At 40.2% G+C, this 22497-nt stretch overlaps 1 protein-coding gene across 12 annotated transcripts in view; it reads left to right on the forward strand.

Annotated features, from left to right (window-relative positions):
* The window catches only part of Ca-alpha1D (Ca[2+]-channel protein alpha[[1]] subunit D), a 391248-nt gene that overhangs the window by 59038 nt on the left and 309713 nt on the right, over positions 1-22497 (forward strand). For 11 of the 12 annotated variants that reach the window (XM_071582711.1, XM_071582713.1, XM_071582702.1 and 8 more), the window contains exon 1: positions 11886-11998. The exons of the other annotated variant lie outside the window; for it this stretch is intronic. In XM_071582711.1, the coding sequence (XP_071438812.1) occupies positions 11971-11998 (28 nt within the window). In that variant the 5' untranslated portion in view covers positions 11886-11970. Of the gene's footprint in view, positions 1-11885; positions 11999-22497 lie in introns of those variants that run through there. 12 annotated transcript variants of the gene reach the window in all.

The raw sequence follows: 22497 nt of genomic DNA on the forward strand, positions 1-22497 counted from the left end.
CGTACATGGTCCGTCACATAAGTAGTAGGATTGAGTCGATTAAAAAAACTGTCAAATGTAATTTCAAAAGAATAACTCAAATATTTGTAAAGTTTTATTTTTTGGCGAATATTTTACTGAGCCAATCCACTTCTTTAACGGAAAATGATAAACACTTGACAGTTTGGATGTCCGTGAAGAGAGGATGGGAGAATGTTGGAAAGGGAAGATGGGGTAGAGTTTTATTGAAATTCAAATCCTCACGTCCTTAAAGCCTTATATAACCAAATATATGTCTATTTTATTGTTTCCGCTCAAAAATGTGACTCTGTGGGTTTAGGGAGAGGAAAGAATGAAAAATCTCAGCATTTTTACTCAGGGAGGAAGCGTTTTGGAAATAAGAGAATGGCGGACGAGGAAGGGGCATTACATAACGCGCATTAATTTTTACTCTAATATATGTGTAGTACATTGGTTACATCAAGTGGCCTAGTGTCTACAGTAGAGGAGATAGATCATAACCACTTCAATAAAAGGGGAGTCTGAAATGGTTGGAGTCGTTTGAGGTACTCTTTTTGAAAAAAAGCCTCTTTTGTAGCAGAGAAGAAGGGCATAAGAGAATTAGGGCAGGCATTTATTGAAGAGGTCTGGATCACTGAAAATTCGATGACATTGCAGGTAATCAGGAGGGTATAATGAATTTGTGTTTTAATGGTGTTAACTATTGCAATTATTGTTTGGTAGGTTTCACATGGTATCCGTTTTGAATTTTTGGTTCAGATGAGCAATGTTTTAGTGATTTAAAACCGCCATGAATCCCTAGCCACAAAAAATATGAGTTTGAAAAGAAGATCACAATGTAAAGGCTCTGAAACCAAAAATTTCGAATTTTTATGCGCTCAAATTCTCACTGATGATGAATGACCAGAGATTCTTCCAGTATTTTCCACAGTAACTCTACTTGAGAAATGCTAAAAAGACCACCACTCAACCACCGTCTATTCGATGAATTTTTGAAAATAGCAATGGTATACACAATTGTAAGTTAAGTACTTATTGGAGTGTCACAATATGATAAGCACCATAACTCTAACATAAGACTTCAAATTATCTCAGGCATTATGAAGTTTTCCGTCCATCTTATCATTCTACATTAAATATTGGGTGCCTGCGATACTAGATAAATTTTAGGAAACGCAAGTGCTTTGGCAGTCATTGCAACAAAACCTTAAGTTCCAACTGTAAAAGCAGTGAAATGGAGCAGAATAGCGGGAGGTTGCATATCCAAAAGTTCAGATGAAATGCGATTACGTTGTCCTTAAAAAAAGTGATCGAAGTGTATGCTTAAGCTCCAGATACTCATTTACTAAAGGTATCGAAGTCCCGTCCGAGAATGCAGGGTCTAATTTAGGAAGATGTAGTCCCTTATTTTCGGAAACTTTTAAACCACGTGGATATATACGAGGGTCATCCGGAAAGTAGTACCCGTTCGTGAAATAAAGACACAGAAGTAAATATTAACAAACATAAAAAATTTTATTTGAAAGAGGATACTTTAAACTACTTCTCAACATAATCTCCAAGCAAATTAAGGCATTTGTCATAACGTGTGACAAGTTTCTGTATTCCTGCTGCATAGTCCTTCGCCGCCAGCTCATTGAGATACGCGAGGGACCCATCTTGCACAAATTTTTGCATAATGCAGATGGTGTTTAACAATTTCATGAACAATTGTTCGAGAAACATTGGGAAAATGCTCACAGATGTCATCAATTGTGACGCGCCGATCGTTCCTCACGAATTCGTCAACTGAGCTCACCAGTTGGTCTGTAATGACAGACGGTCTCTCCGAACGCTCATCGTCGTGTGTGTTCCCCCTCCCCATGTTGAAGTTGCGACACCACCGCCGAACAGACGACTCGTCCATTACATTGTCTCCATACACCTCCTTTAATTGGCGATGAATATCACATGGGCGAACGTTTCTTGCATTGAGGAATTTAATCACTGCCCTCACTTCACAACTGGCGGCGTTCTCAATTTTTTTAAACATTGTAAACAATCACAGAAACAACACAGGCAATGCTAGCGTCACGCAACTTGGCTCAGAGAAGGCAGACAAGCCACTGAAGCTATCTGACCTCGTCCAGCGGCTACTCGCGTCGTCAGCACTTCATGCGGCACGAACGGGTACTACTTTCCGGATAACCCTCGTACTTTTGTTGTAGGGGGTCCGTATTGCTGATAAGAATCATGAATTGACTAGCGCAACGGAACAATGCATTTATTGATTACGAGATTGGTATTTTTCTCACGTACTGCGATGACCCAGTGTAGGTAAAGCTTGCATTCAAGGTGAAATGAAAGCTGTTTGATGACGCAAATGGAGCCCAATGTATTTATTCTCAGCGTCAATACTGCGCAGTCATATAACCACCCACCTAGAATTTCTGTCGCGAGGTTTCTCATTACCCAAAGACATGAAGACCATTGCACGTTGTTGATTTATCTTTTGGCTGAAACACATTATAAATAGGAAGTAATTTGTCAATGGAGTATTGTGGAAGGTTGTTTGAACCGCTGCCATGTAAGAACGTCAAGGATGCAAACAAAGATTTCACTGCAAAAATATTTACCAAGTGACAAAGGGCTCAATTCATGACTGTATATCGTTTAGGGTCCGGAATATTGCGAGAGAAGGTCATTTGTTTCCATTCCATCAGCCTAGTATCAAATTCCGATGGCCGAGAGTTCTTAGTGGTAGGAATTCCTACGCACCACGTGCTCGCATCACGCGCTGCACACCGTCCGTCTAATAGGATTCTCAAATCTGAACGCCCTACTGACCCAGGACCGAGCGAGGTCCCTTGTCTAGCTTCTATTTCATCTTTCTCCTAGTAAATATTACATTCAATTAATTAGCCGCCTCTGATAGTCAAAATGATTATATAGTTGATCATCTCCCAAAATAGCTACCAAGACGCAATCTTTTCAGCTCCAACTTCCTATCGCGCATCGATATGTGTTGTACATTCGTCTCGGTTAACTAGCACCGTGGTGTACAATGTTAGTAATTAATCAGAAGCTTTTATCAATCATCCACGAGAAAATAGATTGAAGGCGGTCGGATAAAACATAGGCTTGATCATTTGTTCAGCACAGAAATTTTTATTCTAATCTAACTTTGCGGGGAAGGCGCTTGGAATGGAACTGTATCCGTGCTCATAATCTTCTCCAATCAAAAGATAATAATAATAAAACATCTTTATTGGAGCGAGGTAATGACTAAATACTCCCTTCTTCTACCTAACACCTAAAACCTCAATATTTTGTTGCTCTGCAGTCTCAAATTTCCAATCTATCATATGATCTCTCCAGTAGCAGCAAATCAATCCTGAACTTGTAAAGGGAAATAACTCAAGCGATGAACAGCAAAATAATCCTCCCTCCCTGATTCGTAATATAGTTGTAGTGCTTACACTGTATGTTATTTGATAAAATTTATACCTCAACTAGAGCACATTAAATGTATCCTGACTCTTAAATATGATATTTCCAACCTCATTCAATATGTGAGCGGCTGAATTTGGTGTTGCCGGCAAAAGGCGTCCTCTCGTTTGAAAGTAACTTTCGCGGAGGGAAATGAATGATTATGTCGGCCCAAGCTTTGTCGATCTTGTATATATATATATATATATATATATATATATATATATATATATATATATATATATATATATATATATATATATATATATATATATATATATAAAATATAATATATATATATAATATATAAATATAATATATAATATATATATATATAATATAATATATAATATATAAATATAATATATAATATATATATATATATATATATATATATATATATATATATATATAATATAATATATATATATATATCTCGATTATTTTGATACTGTATTATCGACTCATTGACTCAAAAAGCGCACTCCGTGTGCCGTATGTTGTTGATTACGTCATCCTTTAAGACCGTTAACATCCGTTCAACGTTAAACCTCTGCATTTCTTCCACGCAGATAGTTAGTAATTTGAAGTAGCTTCGGGGTATAGAGTTACCACACTGACTTATACCAGATTTTCCACTGCAATATCCCCACGTGTTAGTCTTATGCCACTTTCAATTTGTAGAGGAATAAAAATGCATTTTAATGAAAATCAGCAGCCACCATCGTACGATGCTATTTCAGGGACACTTTAAGATTTAAAAGTGAATTTTTCGCCACCCTAAAAGCGCGCCTTATGGAATCCGGAAATATTTTCGCCACTTGTCGGGTCGCTTCTTTGTTTATTTTTATGTTATGCTCTGACTTAATTTCCTGAACCCTTTCCCTTTTTGTGTTGAAGTGATATAGTTGTGAAGAGGATACTTCTACATTCTTTCCTTCGAGTTTCTTTTAAATCAGAAGACGCGCGCTCGACTACGCATTCAAACCATACATGATTAGTGAAAATTACATCTGTATAAAGATTTTTATGGTTCTCCTAGTCATTTCTTCGCGATTACCCTGTAAATTAAAAAGTAGTAGTAGGGGAGGCTACCGACAGCTGAGGTCATGCGCCATAAGGAATGGATAGGAAAGGATGAAAGGTGAAGAGAAACCCGGCGTCGGCATTAGCCTACTCTTCACGAAAGGCGCAAAGGGGTCCGCAGCTGAACGTCCTATCCGACGGACGACGTACTCACTCAAAAGTGATCTCCAAAAAGCACCTCAAGTAGTGATAGGGATACCACTGAAAAATACCTGCCGCCGCCTTGATATTCGTAAATAAAGTGGACGTGATTTTCGTGAAGTGGGAATGGGGGAGTATAGCTACCAAATTAGCTTCCCTTTGCGTCTATGTTTTATGACAATAATTGAACCACTCCCCATCTGTAGAACTAGTTCTATGACATCATAAGTTATTCTGCCGATTGGAAGGTCTCTGCCAGCTGAACCACCGTTATCTCCACTTAACTTAGGTCTGTGACTTGGTCTCCTTGCAGTCTACTTACTCTATTCTCGCTATTTCACATTTTCACTCCCCTTCTTCACCTTTTTTTTCCTTCACTGCTCCCTCAATGGCTCTCGTAAAAATCCTTTTCACCGTTATTATGGCCGATTCAGTTTTCTTTTCTCTACTGTAGTGTTCAGTAGTGCTCCAATCCCTCTCGCCTCATTCAGCACCATCTCATCTCTTTCTCTGTCCACACATTCTTTTTCCCCTACCTCCACCTGACTCATGTCTCCAGGACTTCAATCCCACCCTTCTCTCTCTTCCCCGAAGTCCACATTCCACAAGCACCCATCGAAACACTCCATGTATATAACTCGACCAGTTTCTTCCGCAGCTCCTGTTTAAGGCCGCTTCATGCAAAGGTTTTCTTCTAGATGAGGGCTTTTTGTCACCATGGCTACTCTTGTTTCAGTCTCCAATTTACTCTCCAAAATGTTTGTTAACATACCTCCCATGTAACAATCTATTTCATTTAATCTGTTTTTCGTTCATTAATAAGAATTTTCTGAGATACAGAAACCTAACATGCTCTTATCCTATTTTGTGAGTGTCCCATTAATTTTTCAGATACTTTTGGTGCAATACACAATTATTTGATCAGCTTTTTGTCCATTTTATCTACAATTATGAGGATCTCCACCAGCCAATCCCATTTGCCTCGGAAAATGCTACGTACATGTCAATAATATCGCTCTCTAATTACTTCTAATATTCCCCTGGCTTCTCTAGTGCAATTCTTCTTCTAAAGTAAATTTTCTCTTCAGCTAAATCTTTTTCCATTATTTTTAGTAGTCACTTATTAAGAGCTAACAAATTCTTTAGCCACACGAGCTGTTATTTCTGGAAAATATAACTTAACCTCCTTTACAAAATACTTTGACTATCATCCAAATTAATGTATTTCATTGAATGCTGGTCTTATTTTCTCCATATCCTCTATGTTTGAGAATTTAGAGAATGTAATATAAAGTGAACGTATTCCCATCTCTTTTCCTTTATTTTGTCCCAATTGAGTTTTCGATCTAGGTTTTAATATCTCAGGATCACTCTTACCCTCTGCTATCTCCTCCTTCAGTTCTATGTTCAATATATTTACCTTTTTCTCTCGACATATGGACTAACTTTTTTTCCCCATCAGTATTTTATCCCTCGGCATAAGTCTTACACATATTCTTTCCATCATGCTTCTTTTTTATTATTTTTCAGAGTTTACTTCAATTCTTCCTATTTTTCGTTTCAAATTCAGCCTTTTAGTGATTTTTTAGAACATATCACTCTGTCTTTTCCTTGATGGATTCTTATTTTCGCCACATTCCTTCTCTAACCATTTCAATTATCTTTTTTGTACTGCTCTTCACTGTTCAACTATTGATAAATTTCTACATTTATTCCTCCAATGTGCTGTCTTAGTGTCTATAAAAATTGGTGGTTTTTACAGTTTCAGTGCAAAGTGTTTTTAAGCATTAATTTTGGTTTGGAGGGGAACTACTTTTCCACCCATAATGTACGCAATCTTGGTCCTCTGGTGCGTTTCAAGCATTTCGCATCTCTAATCAATTTTAAGTATTGAATTCCATCCATTTTCTGGCTCTGAATTTGCTGAATCTTTTCCGGATTGAGCATTATTTAAACCTTCTGTTATGAAGTTGGTCGGAGTGGATAGCGTGTGGGCTGTCACTCCAACATGTTTGCATCCAAGGGCGCCCGCTCGATCAATTTTTCTGGCTTCCAAGATGGACAGACGCACCCACCTGCATGAGGATTGATGCCGTGGGGGGAAGGTAGGCTGTTTGGGACGGGAGAAACAGGGTAAGAGGTCTGAATGGTTTGTTTGCTCCGCCGGGAGCGCACGCGTTGAAGAGTGAGGTTTAAGGAAGGCGAGGCGGAGCCAGCCGGCAGCGCCAGACAACAACAGAAATTAGCTCGCCCCGCTGTCGTTGAAGCCCATCTGTCGTTGAGGATGTCGCCGACGATAAGGCTCAACTGTCGTCACCATACACGCAGACCCTGATTGGATGGCTCAAATCTGTGCGAGTTCTCCTCCGTTATATAAGAATTTCGGTGATTATTGAGGAGTCTCTGCTGAGATAAATATTGTGCTTACGTCTTAATAAAAAAAATGTGGCATTTCAAGCATAACATGAGATATGCCAATATCAACAATTTTTTCCTATTCATATTCGTAATTTTCTGCAATTCCTTCCGCGATGAAAGAAAGAGTTATAGTGCCTCATTATTTTGTCTAAGTCCAGTTTAAAAATTAATTGCGTGGCTTTCTTATTAGAGGGTGGTGTGAAAAATTCACGGCCTCGCTCATAGATTGAATGGTTCAATTTTTTCATTTCGGCACAACTGTGAGTGGACGCCGGGTGACATTGCAAGTGATTCTATTGTTCATTTCATTATTCTACTTTGCGTTTCATTCTACTGTTCTCTGTAGGCAGATGTTTGAATCAGTACGTGTGTTGTTAGAAATGGAAAAAAAACAGTGTCGTGCAGTGATAAAAATATTTTTAAAAGAAGGTTTAACGCCGACCAAAATACAATCGAGGTGTCTTCATATTATCTCTTCTCCTACAATTTTCACCGTGATGAAATGTGCGGCTGAGATTAATCGTAGCCTTGAAAACCTTCAAGTCGATCCACGTAAAGGACGTCCGAAAAGTTTAACCTCACTGGAAATTATCGAAGTGCACGATATGATTTTGGAAAATTAGCGTACGAAAGTGGATGATATTGCTAATTATACAGGGCCATCTAAAGAACTCATCGATTACATTATGTAAGAAGAGGGGAAAAATTTTCCCAGTTGCTCTCTTTCAGAGAAAACTTTCTTTGATGAAAAAAAATAAAAAATTACATTTTCGATTGCATCTTGCAAGTAACAAAGCTTTGCGCAAGATTGGCGCCGCGCGTGTCAATTGTGGATCAAAAATTGATTCGGACGATATTTTCCAAGCAGTCCTTAGCGCACTTTACGAAAAACAAGAGCGATATTCTGCATCGATGTGTGACTATGGATGAAATATGGATTCACCTTTACACACAAGAATCGAAACAATTATCCATACAGTGGAGGGCCGGTCCTTCGGCTCCGTAGAAGGCGGAGACAAGTGCAAATCCCTCAATTTTCCCATCGCCAACCCACTTTCGAGGGGAGGGCATTTGCATCGGCGGGTCATCGCGGCTTTTGAGAAGCAAAGAAATTCTATTAATCGATTGTCTTGAAATAGGTAAAACAACATCTTGGGAGTAATAATTTAACCTTCTGACGGAATTGGACGCAAAAATTCGTTAAAGCAGACCCGACTAGAAGAGGAAAAAAACTGTTTTCCTTCAGAACACTACACCTGCTCACAAAAGTGTAACGGCAATGGGAAAATGGAGAGATTTGAACCATTGAGCGCTGGAAAATCCACCCTATTCCACGGATTTGGCTCCCTTGGACGCCTACTTCTTCCGAAAAGTCAAAGATTATTCGTTCAATCAAAAAGTAAATTCCACCAACTTTGTCTTCAATTTTAATCGTGTACACTCGCAAACATATGCAAGTTTCTTTCGATCTGACATATTTTCTTAACTGCGTGCAAATCATTATTATTCTTGAATTGGAACTAGAATGAGAGATAATGGAATAGATTTCCTTGCGGAACAATTATTTATGTGATATCTACTTCATATATTTCGAAAGAGAATCATTTTAGTCAGCAGTCGAAAACTTTTTGTTCCCTTTCCTTTAAATTAATATTTTGCTCGTAAAAATGTTGAAGATGTAATAACTTCGTATTTGCATTATGTACAATTGTCAGTATGTTTTAATGCTTGTTTCTATTCTTTTTTGTGCAATAATTGATATGGAGTACACTTTTTAAAGATAGCTCGATCGATTATACGGAAACACTCACACGAGCAGTATAATAATGTGACGGCACAATAGAACACAAATAAAAGAGTAACATTTAAAAGGACACTCACACGGTAAAATGTTTGAGCTTTCGGCCTTCTCCGAGGCCTTCTTTAAGTAAGACTCACTGTCTGACTGTCTTACTGAAGACTGTCTTACATGAAGAAGGCCTCGGAGAAGGCCGTCCCATTATATATATATATATATATATATATATATATATATATATATATATATATATATATATATATATATATATATATATATATATATATATATATAGATTCCTAGAAACGTATACTTAAAGCCTTATACGAACTTAAAGCCTTAAGTTACTTCTGCCGAACAATTCCATTAATTTACAATCACGGATTATATTAGGGGTGGACTCTTGTTGAACTATTTTTAATTGATTAACTCACGAATATTGTACACATGAAATTTTCCCTTCGTGGACCCCTTGGATATGTCGTAGTTAAGAGTGAGAAAGGGTAAATTTTGAAAGATCGAGTGGAAAAAATACTTTTGGAGCCTTAAAGCGAAACTTGTTAATATTGCTGAGTAACAATGAAGCTATCGGAGAGGACCCAGTGAAACATGGTGAAATGAAACTCATTTGTGAATTACATTCGGCCTGCTTACTTGGCCGAGCCGTCTCCCTTCGAGAATCCATCCATCTGCGGGTTTTCTCTGCCACCAGGCACGCACTCCCGTCTTGCGTGGTCAACCTTGCCCCGATTTGGGATGCTGCACCGTCCGCCGTCACCACCACATGTCTTTCAATTCAAAACCGACTACTTCCAATCTCTCCTCGCCTTTTTTCACCACTTTCAAAACATGTTCTGACAGTGCGTAGCATTGGCCGACCCTGAGCCTTCCTAATAGTCGGTGAAAGGAAAAAGAACGCGTTGCCCAATTTTGATGTTTCATCACGATGGCACAACGAGCCGTCTCTGCCTCCCAACGCCACGTTTCGTCACACTAACACTCCTCGTTCGGACTATAACGTGATACCTCGACGATTCTTGCAATTTTCGGAAAGCGCTTCATCAAATTGTTCTTTATGCTGCCGAGTTGTTGTAAAAATGCTTGCCTCCAATGATTACGCATGAATAATTCGGGTAATGTACAGTGTCACTCGTTTCATCGTATTATGATTCCCTGGAAGAAAGCAGTGGAAGAAATTTTCAATGCAAACTCATGATAAAATTTTCTTCACAAGTTCATTTGTTTAAATATTTTTGTTTTTCTTCAAAGATTTTGTGCCATTAGATTGATCAATAACCTTCGGTGAATCTTAGAAAGAATATTTATGCTAAAAGGATTGTATAGAGAAGTTCAATTTTGCAATGCTCCCGAGATTTCAAATTATGGTGCTATCATATGAGAACATCATAATAAATCGTAACTAAGAAAACCATGGAGGATTATCCAATATAGGAATTTCTCGTTTATTTTTATTTTATACTTTGTTATTTCAATAATTACGAGAATTGACAGTTTCGCCGATGTCATATTATCCTTATAAGCTCCAGTACCTCACCGCTGCCACAGAAAATGTAAGCAATGAGGTGAATGACCTAGCGGTTCGAAAATTTCGACCAAACAGTCATAAATCACGACCAGATACAGGGTTCGTCCGGAAAATAAGTGTACTGACTCCTGGGCTGGGCGCGCCGCTCCAGGCGCGCCCAGCACCGCTCTGACGGGCTGCGATTGGAGGGGGGTATGTTGGCAAGCGACGCTGAAAAAGGCAGTCGGCTCTGAGCTGTGGTGTAGTGAGGAGCTCTGTTAACGCGAACCTCCACGCTCGACCCACGTCACGGAACGCGATGCCGAAGTTTTTGGAGCAGCGTTATTCCATCAAATTTGCGGTAAAGCTTGGGAAATCGTCTACCGAAACTGTCGGTATGATTAACCAGGCTTACGGGGAGTCAGCCATGTCCAGAAACATGATCTTTCGGTGGCACAAGATGTTCGTGGAGGGCAGAGAAGACGTCGACGACGAGTCTTCGAGAGGTTCCCGATGATGCCTTCGCGGGAGCGTTCCAGGAATGGGAACGCCGCTTGAACAAGTGTATCGACTCACAAGGGCCCTATTTTGAGGAATATTAGCTTAAGATATGTAAAAGTGTAATAAATTTTTTTTTCCTGAGCTCAGTACACTTATTTTCCGGACGAACCCTGTATGACTAGACACTTGGATCATCTTGGAGCACAGTTGGGAAATTGGCAGAGACAGAATTCGTGGTATTGAGGGAAGGAAATGCCACTGAAAATAAAGCGTCTAGAAACACAGGGAAAACATTAAGTATAATTACTGTACCCCCTGGGTGGATTAATGGGAAGGACGTGATTACTGTAGACCGGAGATGGTCGACCGAACCCGGTCCCTGATGTACCAACCTTTCCCTTCAAAGGGTTACTCGGTGCTATCACATATTCTCATAATTAACTGCTGAGTTTTTTTCAACGTCCACCCTCCTTTCCTGAGAACAAAAGACTATCTTTTAGCTTGATTGAATTTGCGCTTGCCGCATTTACGACTCGTGGCCCCGTGAATTAAAAAGAAAGGAAGAGGTTAGTGTGCGTGTTGGGGGACGCACTGTCTTTGGAGGTGCGGCCCAGCCCGGTAAATGTTTGGCCACCTCTCGCACACAATCGATGATCTCGAGAGTCATTCATTATCTCCGCCGCGATCAGTGAATCCTTGCCGCGGGGGTGGGTGTCTCGCGCGGAGGGGGGGAGGTCGAGTGCAAGAAGTCGGTTGGGAGAGTGGGACGTCCCACCTCTAACCCCTCCTCAGGGCCTACCCCCACCCTCCTCCCACCCGCCGCGGAGACCGCGGCCGGTGTCCCCATCTGACGGCTGGCCGCCATTTGTGGCCGTCGACGGTGGCGCCGGCTGTTGGCGGGGCGGTCGTGCGCCCGGTTCCGTGCCGTGGGTGTGTCAGTGGCTGGGGCGCCTTTCGTCCATGAGGAACATGAGGTTTGGCGTCGTGAAGGACGGCGCGAGGGTGATCGTCGTGAGTGTGTCGTGAGCCGAACATGGACCCTCCTACTTCGGGAAGTGCAGGTAAACGCGGCCCCATTTCTCAATTCCCGCTGCGCCCTCCCTCCCGCGCTTTCCTTCCTGCACCCGTGAAACTCGAAACGGAGTTTGAGTTCTTTTGGTTGTCGTGACTCGCCATCGTGCCCACCGCGGCGAGGAGGCCGGCCCACTGCGCTTGCACCTAAGATCCCCCCGGGGAGTGACCTCCTCCCTTGCGGACGGCCTCCCAGAAGTAGCTGCCGCCTCAGGCCGGTCTTTCCGAATGGAGGCCAAAGTGCATAGAGCATGGTGCGGGAGGCAGGGTGCGGGAGGAAGGAAGCGAGAGGAAGGGAGCGGTCATTGGTGTCTTCGGAGGATCGGAGGGATGTTGAGTGGAGTGGAATGTGGAGTCGCCAGAGATTCCAAGAATATGTGTTACCGGGAATAGGGCGCGTAAGGGAAAGTGACTGTAGGTTTTCTTTGTTTTGCACCTTCCGTGAGGTTGTCTTGAAGTTTTTCATTCAGGGAACACCCTTTTTGAAAACATAAGTACCGAAAAGCGTTAGTTAATATAGTGTTTTTTTGAGTCAGTATGGATGGCAATCTTCATTATATTTTATTTTAAATTTTATTCTTTTTTATTTGTCCTACCGCGGCGGAAATAATTTTTTCACGATGCATGACCATAGACTAATATATTATTCGCTGCAATCACCCGCAAGTAGCCCGAAATTCACGATAAAACAGCAACCGTGATTACAAGGGGGGCACCCGCGACAGCAAACCCTTCCTTACCAGTCCCCACCCCCCACCCTTGGGGTCACAGCGGCGGACGACGACGCCACAGATCCAGGGTGCCTCCAACCCCTTCCCATCACATGACCCCGACGGTCCACGGAGGCGGGAGGAGCGGCGTCTCCCGAGATTCATGAGGGGGGGGGTGCGCCCGTTCCGGCCCGTCAGAAGGGAGAGGGGTCGCGGCGAGGGCGCCCAGGCGGGCGACCGTCGCGCCCCCCCTTCTCCCCCCCCGTGGACCGCCGGCGAGGAGGGTGAGGATCGGGTGGTGGGGGCGCTCACGTCGACCGCGCCCCGATCGATAGTCGGGGGCAAGAGGCGGCGGAGGAGGGAAGGGGCGGGCGGTCACGTGGTGGAGGCGCCTCGGATGGCCCGCTCGGGGTGAGGGTCTCGGATAGCGCTGGTGGGGGAGGTAGTGGTGTGTGTGTATATATGCGTGTTTGTGAGCGTGTGTGCACGAGAGAGGCCGCCTTTCCACCCGCCACCCCGTCCCGTGCCCCCCAACAAAGGCCCTTGCGCGCTTCGTGTCAGCGGGGCAATGCCCCCCCTCCTCCACGGCGGAAGGGGGGATCGATAAGGTGTGAAGAGGGTAGTTTGCTGGCGGACGCACGCATTCTTCTCGTGACCCCCGACGACATATTCGCACAAACTTGTTTGATCCTTCTGACCCGCTTCTCCTCGACGTCGTCCCCCGAAGCGTCCCTCCTTCCGGCAAACGAGGGCCCACCGTGGACCTCCACCTCCACTCCCTAGAGACGCGGGGTCAGTCTCTCTCTCTCACTGAATGTGAGTGGCTCACTCTCGAGGTTGGGGGCGGTAAGAAGATGCTCGTGCCTTCCGGCTCCCTCGGTAAAGAAGCGCGCGGGTCCATGCACGCACGACACACCTTCGGTTTATCAGCCACTCGATCACGAATTACAGGCGCATCCGTTCAAATCCAAGTACTTGTGGAAAGTCGAAGGCTTTTTTGCCTCCACAGACAATATCTTCTTCATTGAATCACATATACTCGCGAGCTGTATATTTAGTTTTTGAATAATTATTTTGTGGTTTCATCCTTGCTAGATCTCTAACAATATTTCCCTTCTTGTTTAAAATTACCAAAGATATGTATATATATATATATATATATATATATATATATATATATATATATATATATATATATATATATGAACACGGAAGGACATTTATTCAACCACGTCCAAATAATAACTATTTTAAATCTCCTTGTAAATTTCTAGAACTTGGAATTTGAGCTCGAATTTAAATGACAGTCAACCGGGTCCAAGTATTTTGTTAAATGATCTCCAAGACCCTTTATCAATATTTTATATTGCCGAAAATCACCCACTAGCCTGATCATTTTGAGTTGGTTTTGAAACTGCAGTTGAATTTCTAAATATTTGGTCTTACGTAATTTTGTGAATAAGTTTTATTGCTATGGTGATTGTTCAAGAATCATAAATTGTTTGTACTCTATTTGAATCTCTTACAGATATTTTATCAGCAGATGGCATAAACGGAGAGCTCTCGGTCACATACATGAATAAATTATAGTCAAGTTGTGCGATTTCCCTTATGTCATGATTGTCTCATTAAATCTACATTCTTGTGTACATATCATAATATGTGTACAATTTGTTTTGCGCGGGAAGTTTGGATAATTATGTCACAAATACAATCTACACAAAATTAATTAAGTTTAAAGAATTAATGGAGAAGAAAGCAAGGAGTTTTTCATCCCAGAAAAGAGGAACTCTTTGCCCAACATTAATTGGTTACATGTGCGAACACGGAACAGCATCCACGGTTTAACGACGTGAACGGAAGGTCGTTTCACGGGTGCCGTCATTCATCGGTTACCAATGTGTCATTATAAAAGCAAAAGATTGTATACGCCATCCTTTTATGCACGCGCATCAATTCTAAATTATTGGATTTTAGGTTTTGAGATGAGTATAGGGAGTTCCAGTAGTCGCTTTTTCTACATATTGGGTAACTTCAGTTCTCTTCGCCTCTCCGCCGATCCCAAACTACACGTCACCACCCGGAAGTGTTTGTTGTCGAACACAACCTTGCGCGTCCGTATCATTCATGAAGATAGAAAATACATACAAAAACTGTATTTAATTATTTATATCCTCCATAGTTTTATCATCAGGCTCGTGCATAAACAAAATTTCATCGAGGTGATGGTTTTCCATCGACTACCCCACAGACGTTGAAGAGGAAGATGCGAACTAGCTGTTGTTCTAAATGTATTAATATTGTAACAATTTCAATAAATCAGTAATGAGCCCGGTTAAACCAAATGTTATTAAGGCAATTAATAATAAGTATATAAGTCCCTGTAAGTCGTCGGATAGAACAATTAAATCCACAGAGTACGACCTAGATTGCGGGAGAGATGGAGAACTAAAATACTTAATTAGTCTTAATTCTTCAAATACTTGGGTACCCACCTGGAAATTTTGCGCCATTACTTCTACGTTAGTGTTGATAACATATATGTATTTCCACTTCACCAGAATTTAGTTTTCAAAATTTACGAAATTTTTTTTTCCTCTCCGCAGAGTATATTATTAAAAATTCATTTGTTTGTATAGTTAGGCTTGCGCGTTGCGACTACAATAATAAGAATCTAAATTAATTTATATATCGCGGACAAAAGTGATAAAGGGTTCTAGCAATGACGTAATGGGAAGAGTGAAAGTGTTGCTTTGCTTTTAATGAAAACAAACGGTTATGGAGGAACTGGTCCGATTAAAAATTTTCGTTTCCGTTATTATTTCGTCACCTGAATTACAAGGAAGGATTATTTCGACAGCAAATTTAGTTATTTTACCTTCTTAACTCTATGATGAGATGATTAGATTAGGTTTCCCGTCCGATTTTTCCTTCCTTCATCTTTCTGTTGGGACTGAAATATTATCAAAGGCGGAACGTGCTAGAGGTATATTTAAAGCGCCTAAATGAGTACTACATTCTCCCTCAGTCTTCAGAAGTTGTATTGACTAAAATTGGTGGCGCTCTTTTCTAGATTTACATGGGAAAGTCATAATTGAAACAGAATGTTAGGTAAGTAATTTTACGATGTTGCGTACGTACGTATTTTTACGATGTGCTACGTAAGAGTACACGAATAAGGTGTTTATTTTGAGAAAACGTGAGACTACATAACCAATCCTACCGAATCAAATAGGTAGTGATAGACATCAACTTCCTAATCTACTAAGATGTGAGCACATTTATATAATTTTTTCTCTTCAAAAATTCACTCAAAGCAATAAGGAGTGTCCCAATTTCGCTTTTCAAAACGTACTCGTTGCTTGTTAGGCTGCAGAATGAAATTATTGTCACTAATCAAACCTATCCTCGCCCCAATTTCGACAACCCTATAAATATTTACGGCATGCTGATGGGAAGCTCACGGAAATTTGGCGTCGGATTACACCTCTTCTTAAGATCTCAATTGAGAAGACGGTTTCATCGGAGACAACGAGAAAGTAATCTAAATCCCGCATCGCATTCACGAGTCGGACAATATGTACAACACGGCACGGAGATAAACTGTCGATCAAATATAGTATAGAATTTTTCTTTTTCCCAAGTCAAGACAGTAACGTTTAAAGAGGGAAACGCTCTCAAAAAAGTCTCCGGCTTACAGACTTCTCTCACAATATTTTCATGGGTGGTATCTATATGGGGAACTCCATATACCACAAGCCATATGACTACTCACGGGGATTCGTGTGGATAAAAATGTGGTACATAATTAGCTCTAATCGTGGTCACGGGAATTGCGATGGAGACCGAAGACAAATTTCGAACCCGTCTTCTCCTTAATTTTCTCCATCCCATTACATTTTTCCGGCGCAAGTGATCCCAACCATTCTCACATCCGGCATAATCATTTCTTTCGCGCTACAACGGTAAACAAACGGAGATAAATGGCATGTGTGGGAGATATAAAAGCATGCATTTAAATACTTTCATTTTTCCCTATTGAATTCATGATATCTATGGTTATGGTTTCAAGTTCCTCTTGATGGAACTTATCAACTATCACTTTTCAACTGAATTAAAAACTCATATTCTATATGGGTTAACCAATCAAGTCTACAAGACAGAAAGGTCAACGGCGCACTGGTCACACAATATTTTGGTAGAGTCGTTTGTTACTACTAAGGTTTTGAGAATTGACTAAAATACAAACGAATACAATCGGTCCGGATGTTTTTGTTTAAAGGTTATGTGCGAGTCTATGTTTGATTAATTTTAACATTAGCAAAATAAATTGCTCGATTTTATCTTTAAAAGGAAAAGTGTTATTTTTCACAATTTTTAATGAAATTTTTACCTCTTCAGTAAACACCCTTTTTGATCAATATAAGACTACTTCTTAATATTTCCATTAATTGCGTATTAAATAATAGGTATTGCTCCCAATTAACTGGACAATGACTTAATAAATACGAAAAGCGATGATAAAATGGAACGTGTCTTATTGCAATGACGAATGATGTTACGTTATTAAGATTTTATGGCATTTCAAGTCTAAATTTTGCACACATTTCCAATTTCGTATCAGTTCTTTTTGACTTTTAATGCTATAGCATGGAAATTGTCCGGATCTTTTATTAATTATTATATTATGTGACCCCTAAAAATATTTCAATCCTAGGTTTATGCGAAATTAGTAAATAAGCACATATTTGAGAGATGGTTGAGGCCGATACTTTGTGGAAATCCATTCGTAAAGCACGGAGGAATAATCAAAGAATTTGCGCTTCTACAGGAAATGCTAAGCACGATAATCAATAATACAATTAGCACATAGTTGGAACGGTATTTAACTCAACTCTCGGACCTGAGTAGCAAAAACGATGATCCCTCATGCATCTTGCACCCTATGGTCATTGAAAAGGCACTGAAAAGTATTCAAAATTATTTAGGGTGAATTTGAGGCAAAAAGTGTTGAGGTCGTATTTCCAGTTCCAGGACCCTCTATAATGCCCTTGCTCATCCATTGTGATGCGAGAAGAGAGCCCGGATTCATTCAATCAAGTAGCTTCAAGGACTCTAGGAGCGATGTTGCTTGCTGTCTTAGCAAGAAAGCAAAGTACGTACCCAAAGATGTGCACTCAACCCACAATGGATGGCAATCCATTTTATTCAACAAAAATATCTTCCGGCGGACAAAAGGGTCTTCTAATCCCAAGCGATCGCACCGGACATATTCGCACCATCGGAAGGTGTTAATCTTATCAGGCTTATCAGCGGCTCTCTCATCTAGCCCATTCAACGCCAATTCCTCCTCACTTGAACGGCTTTCAACACTTGTTCAACGCAAGCCTTGTTCAACCCAGACTACTGAATGTGCACCAGCTAGAAATTTCTTTTATCCATATAAAAATTGATATCGGAATCGATTTTATGTATGAACCATTGTGTTCACCGAATATACCGTTTTTTTAAAATGGAGTAATATTCATAACAAGTGCTCTCCCTTAATGGTCCAAAACAGAGGTGCCCAATCGACGGCCTCCGCTTCCGACCCCGTCCGGGAGGACCCGAAATCCTGTGGGCTAACTCTTAGCCATAGCCAAATTCAATTTTAAAGTTTCACATCGCTTATTGTCACAATAAACAAAATGTATGTCCATCTAAAAAATATTTTGTGTTTTTTAACTTCAAAAACTGTTTCTTTTTCTCTTTCTACGCTTAAATATTTAACCAGCAACCGATATTTTTTAATCACTTATTTTCCTCACCCAAAAACAAGTTCCGTTTTCTTTCTCATTTAATCAATTTTATGGGGCTTCATCATTTATGTCAGCAGAGCTGAGCTGAATTTGGCTTGCGGTCTAAATTAGCACTTTCAAAATTAAATATGTCTCGGATCAAGATTTCAACGACTTGTTATCTAAAAAATTCTTTTAATATGTTGTTGTATTCCAGGATTTTAATTGCTACGATAGCTGCAAAATCCATGAAAATGCCCGCGTAAATAGAACCTGGTATGACAGCGAGCGGCTCCTCCACTGGATCTCTCTCTCTCTCTCTGGCTGGCTCAAATTGGTTTCACTACATTAAATTCATGAATTTATTTACATTTAATTTTGTCTCCTCTTTATGGTATTGAGGTAGAAGATTTAACCTACATAAATGAAAAATCACGCGACTTCTAAGCGATAAAATCCTGCATATAAATTTCTCCAGAAATATTCTTCCCCGGTGTAAAAGAATTACAGCATCACGTCAGGTATGGAGACTATGAGATGAGCAACACCGTTTTTTAAAACATATATTACTTTTTCGATCTTGATTTTGTTTTTTATTCCTGCATATATGGTTCACGGAGAAAAGAAGTCCATTAATCTATGAAATTTTTATCAATCTCTCTTTTTGTTAAATAACTGCATTCTAGGGTTAACTAAGAACCAACCTACGGTTAGCGAATTTTCTCGTAGTATTTTCTCATTTCTCTTACCTCTGAGTTTACTCACTCCTCAACCGAGAGTAATGTGGAGTTTTTTTCATTTTGGCTTAAAAAGTTTTAATCAACCGCGAGTTCTACGTCTGAACATTGAAATGAAACCTTTTCAGGCGAGCCTCATGCAATGAACGCGTGCTACATATAAAGAGGGCTGGGTACTATAGCAACATTATCTAACCTTTAAGTCACTCCTTCAAGGAAGAAGGTTATGGAACCCGATTTTCGGGGGCGCGCGGGAAAGTACTTCAGGGCGCGTGGGAAAGTACTCCGGCTAGTGTTCGACACAAAGCAAATGGGAAAGAGAAGTCGGGATCAGGTAAAAAGGCTAAGGATCTTTTGCCGAATGCTGCAAGTTATTTTCAGAGGGAGCAAATCCTGCGCGTGTTACACTTTAAGGTTCATGTTACTTCACTTGTTTACGTTGCTTTCTCTCTCTCTCGGGTCGCAGAGGAAAAGGGGTAAAAAAATCAGGCATGGGACTGCATAGAAAAGTAATTTCAAAACTTTCCTTACTAGTCCGCTCTCACGAATGAAACTTCATTATATCCATTGCCGACTACGACTGGCAAGCAGGAAAAGGTTCCCTGACCTCTCCTCACGAGAAGTTTCAAGGTAAAAGGTAGTTCGCTCTAAGGAGGTCTTGCACGCAAGCTATGCGTGACCGTCCGAAGATGTGGTTGTCGAAAAGAAGTGACTACGCTCACCTACGTAATAAATCAGCACGCCAACTTCACCTTTTTCGGTGTGGAAAAGGAGCTCTGCATCTGTATCTCGAGGTGGTAGACGGCGGTGGCAGTCCTCAGCAGATGAGCGTATAATAATAAATTTAACAACTGTCCCTCTTAGTGCTGGATGTTTAGGTCTTACAAATGCAGACACTCAGTTCACTCGTACCTTAATTTTTCATTCTTAAGGTCAGTTATCAATAGTTTTCTATCCAATGATGGTTTTATTAGGCTCTGTTTGTTTATATCTTACATCACCCTTTCAACTCAGACTGCTTAATGCCCCATAAGACGATGCAAAGGCGTAGCGTAGCTTTTACGGCAACAGATATGTATGCAAAAATATGTACTTTATTTTGGGATTTAGGGTATTTGTGCATTGGCCTTCCTCAAGGCTCCTTCCCTTCTAGTGCCCCTTATGGCATGAGCCTATCAAATTCATCGAGTCTGAAAGTGTGTTCGATATACTTGGGTCTTCTTTTCCAATAATACTAATGAATCTGTAGTTACAGTAAAATGAAGTTAGGCGCTAGCGTCAGTTTGTCCACGCATTTTGCCGTATCACCGCATAACGTAAAAGCGACTCGTTAATGAGGAGTTTGGGTAATTTTATCTGTTCGTGTAAATTTATAATGCTTTATTTTGATTGTTAACTGATAAGATAACTTGCCGTTTTGTTTTATAATTGTTTATATTGATAAATTACTCGTGATACTTTCATTACAATGCCGAGATAATTGATAGACAATAATAAGATTGTTTTAGCAAAATAATTCTCATATCACCTACTGCAAAAAAATGAACGTCAATCACCAAACTTTTTTCCCATGAGGAAATATAAACCATTGTTTTACAAAATTACATTTGCATATCATGCCCTCAATAATGTAATTATATTCTTATGTAACGTTTGTCATACACGTGGATTTGGCTACGCCTATTATTCCTCTAACCTGTCCTTGGGATATTTTTTAGCTGATTTGGCTCTACGAAACCTTTCCGGTCTTCCCCTACCTAATTTAGGATATCTTGAAGTCGCGTAGTCAAAAAATCAATAACGAAAAATCCGTTTTGTGTCTGACAAGAGTCGGCAGCCTCTTCCCCGTCCGTTGATTCTGGGGGCGGATCCGCACACCGAGGTGACGGGTGACCACACTATCTGCAACCGAGGTGACGGGTGACCATACTATACGCAACACGTGCAGATAATTTTTAGGGCAAGGGAATTTTTGAGAACGGTGAGCGAGCCACAACTGAGAGAGTTATCACAAAGTTTCCCATGACACCATCCTTAACCTTAACCCTTAGAATATTCTCAGACGCCTCCCGAGCCCCTTTGGAGCAAGATGCGTGACTTACTTGACCTCCATTTCCTCTGATGCGTTGTTTTAGATCTTGATATATTACCCAGGATTTGAACTCGGGACCCTCTGCTCAGAAACTGAGCACTTTAACATCTGAACTACCACTCCACTAATGAATGAGAGTTTTGATAAAAGATCAACAAAAATAGAATATTCCGATGGCAGCTAATTATTCAACGATAATATATTAAAATCTATCGGCCAGTTATGCGGGGTCGTTTATGGCTAGACTTTTGTAACTTAGTTTTACAACTATTAGATTGTTACTATCATAGTTTCAAGTCGTCAAAAAAGTTCCAAGAGCATTTTCATTGATTAAAAAAATTCCCCTTAAATAACTTACTTCCTTTTGTGGGACCTGCTACACAAATTTTGTAAAAAATTCCGTATACTGTACTGCCAAAGAAAATGATTAGCTACATGAATATCTATCAAAAGTAATGTAATGGCCATTATTTTAAAAATATGCAGGGTTAAAATTACAATATCCGCCCACCTGAGTATATTCTGCCAGCCCTTCATTTCCGTCGATTCATGAAATATTTTCACTGGTGTTTCGATGGGGATTTGTATCCAAGAACTTCTATCTTTAAGTAGTCCTTACGAAAAATCAGAAATCAGTTCTTAGTTCCTTCGCCCTCAACTTTATTTTTCCTCATAACCTGACACTTTAACCAATATAAATGCGTTGTTATCATATGTTATTTGAATTCTGTCATATAATCATGCTAAAAGATGAATTATAAAGGCAGCGACTTCGAAATTCATCACTTTTGATGTTTTTAAAAATGGTATTCTCTTCATACATTTTGAACTCTCTTCATCATGATTTGCTGTTTCTTCTACATACCAATATGTGTGTCAAAGCATTGTCACCGTCATATGCACTTTTTCGGACCCATTCAAAATATCAATAAAACTTCAAACAATATCAATAATCAAATATCAATAACCAAATATCAATAATCTTCATCAGAAGCTACTTGCGGAAACCTTAAGAAAGAGATATTTTTAATTTTAGCACATGCGTCAATTTTCTGTCAATGTAAATGAATAAGTTGCATTATATCGAGTAAATACCGTAAGGTCATGCATTTTTTAAATTAGATTTTAAGAAAACATTTTTTTTCCAATTTTAATTATTATTAGGTTATTTCT

This window comes from Hetaerina americana, unplaced genomic scaffold (assembly GCF_022747635.1).
Source record: "Hetaerina americana unplaced genomic scaffold, ioHetAmer1.1.p SCAF_12, whole genome shotgun sequence".
In the NCBI taxonomy this organism is placed as follows: Eukaryota; Metazoa; Arthropoda; class Insecta; order Odonata; family Calopterygidae; genus Hetaerina; species Hetaerina americana.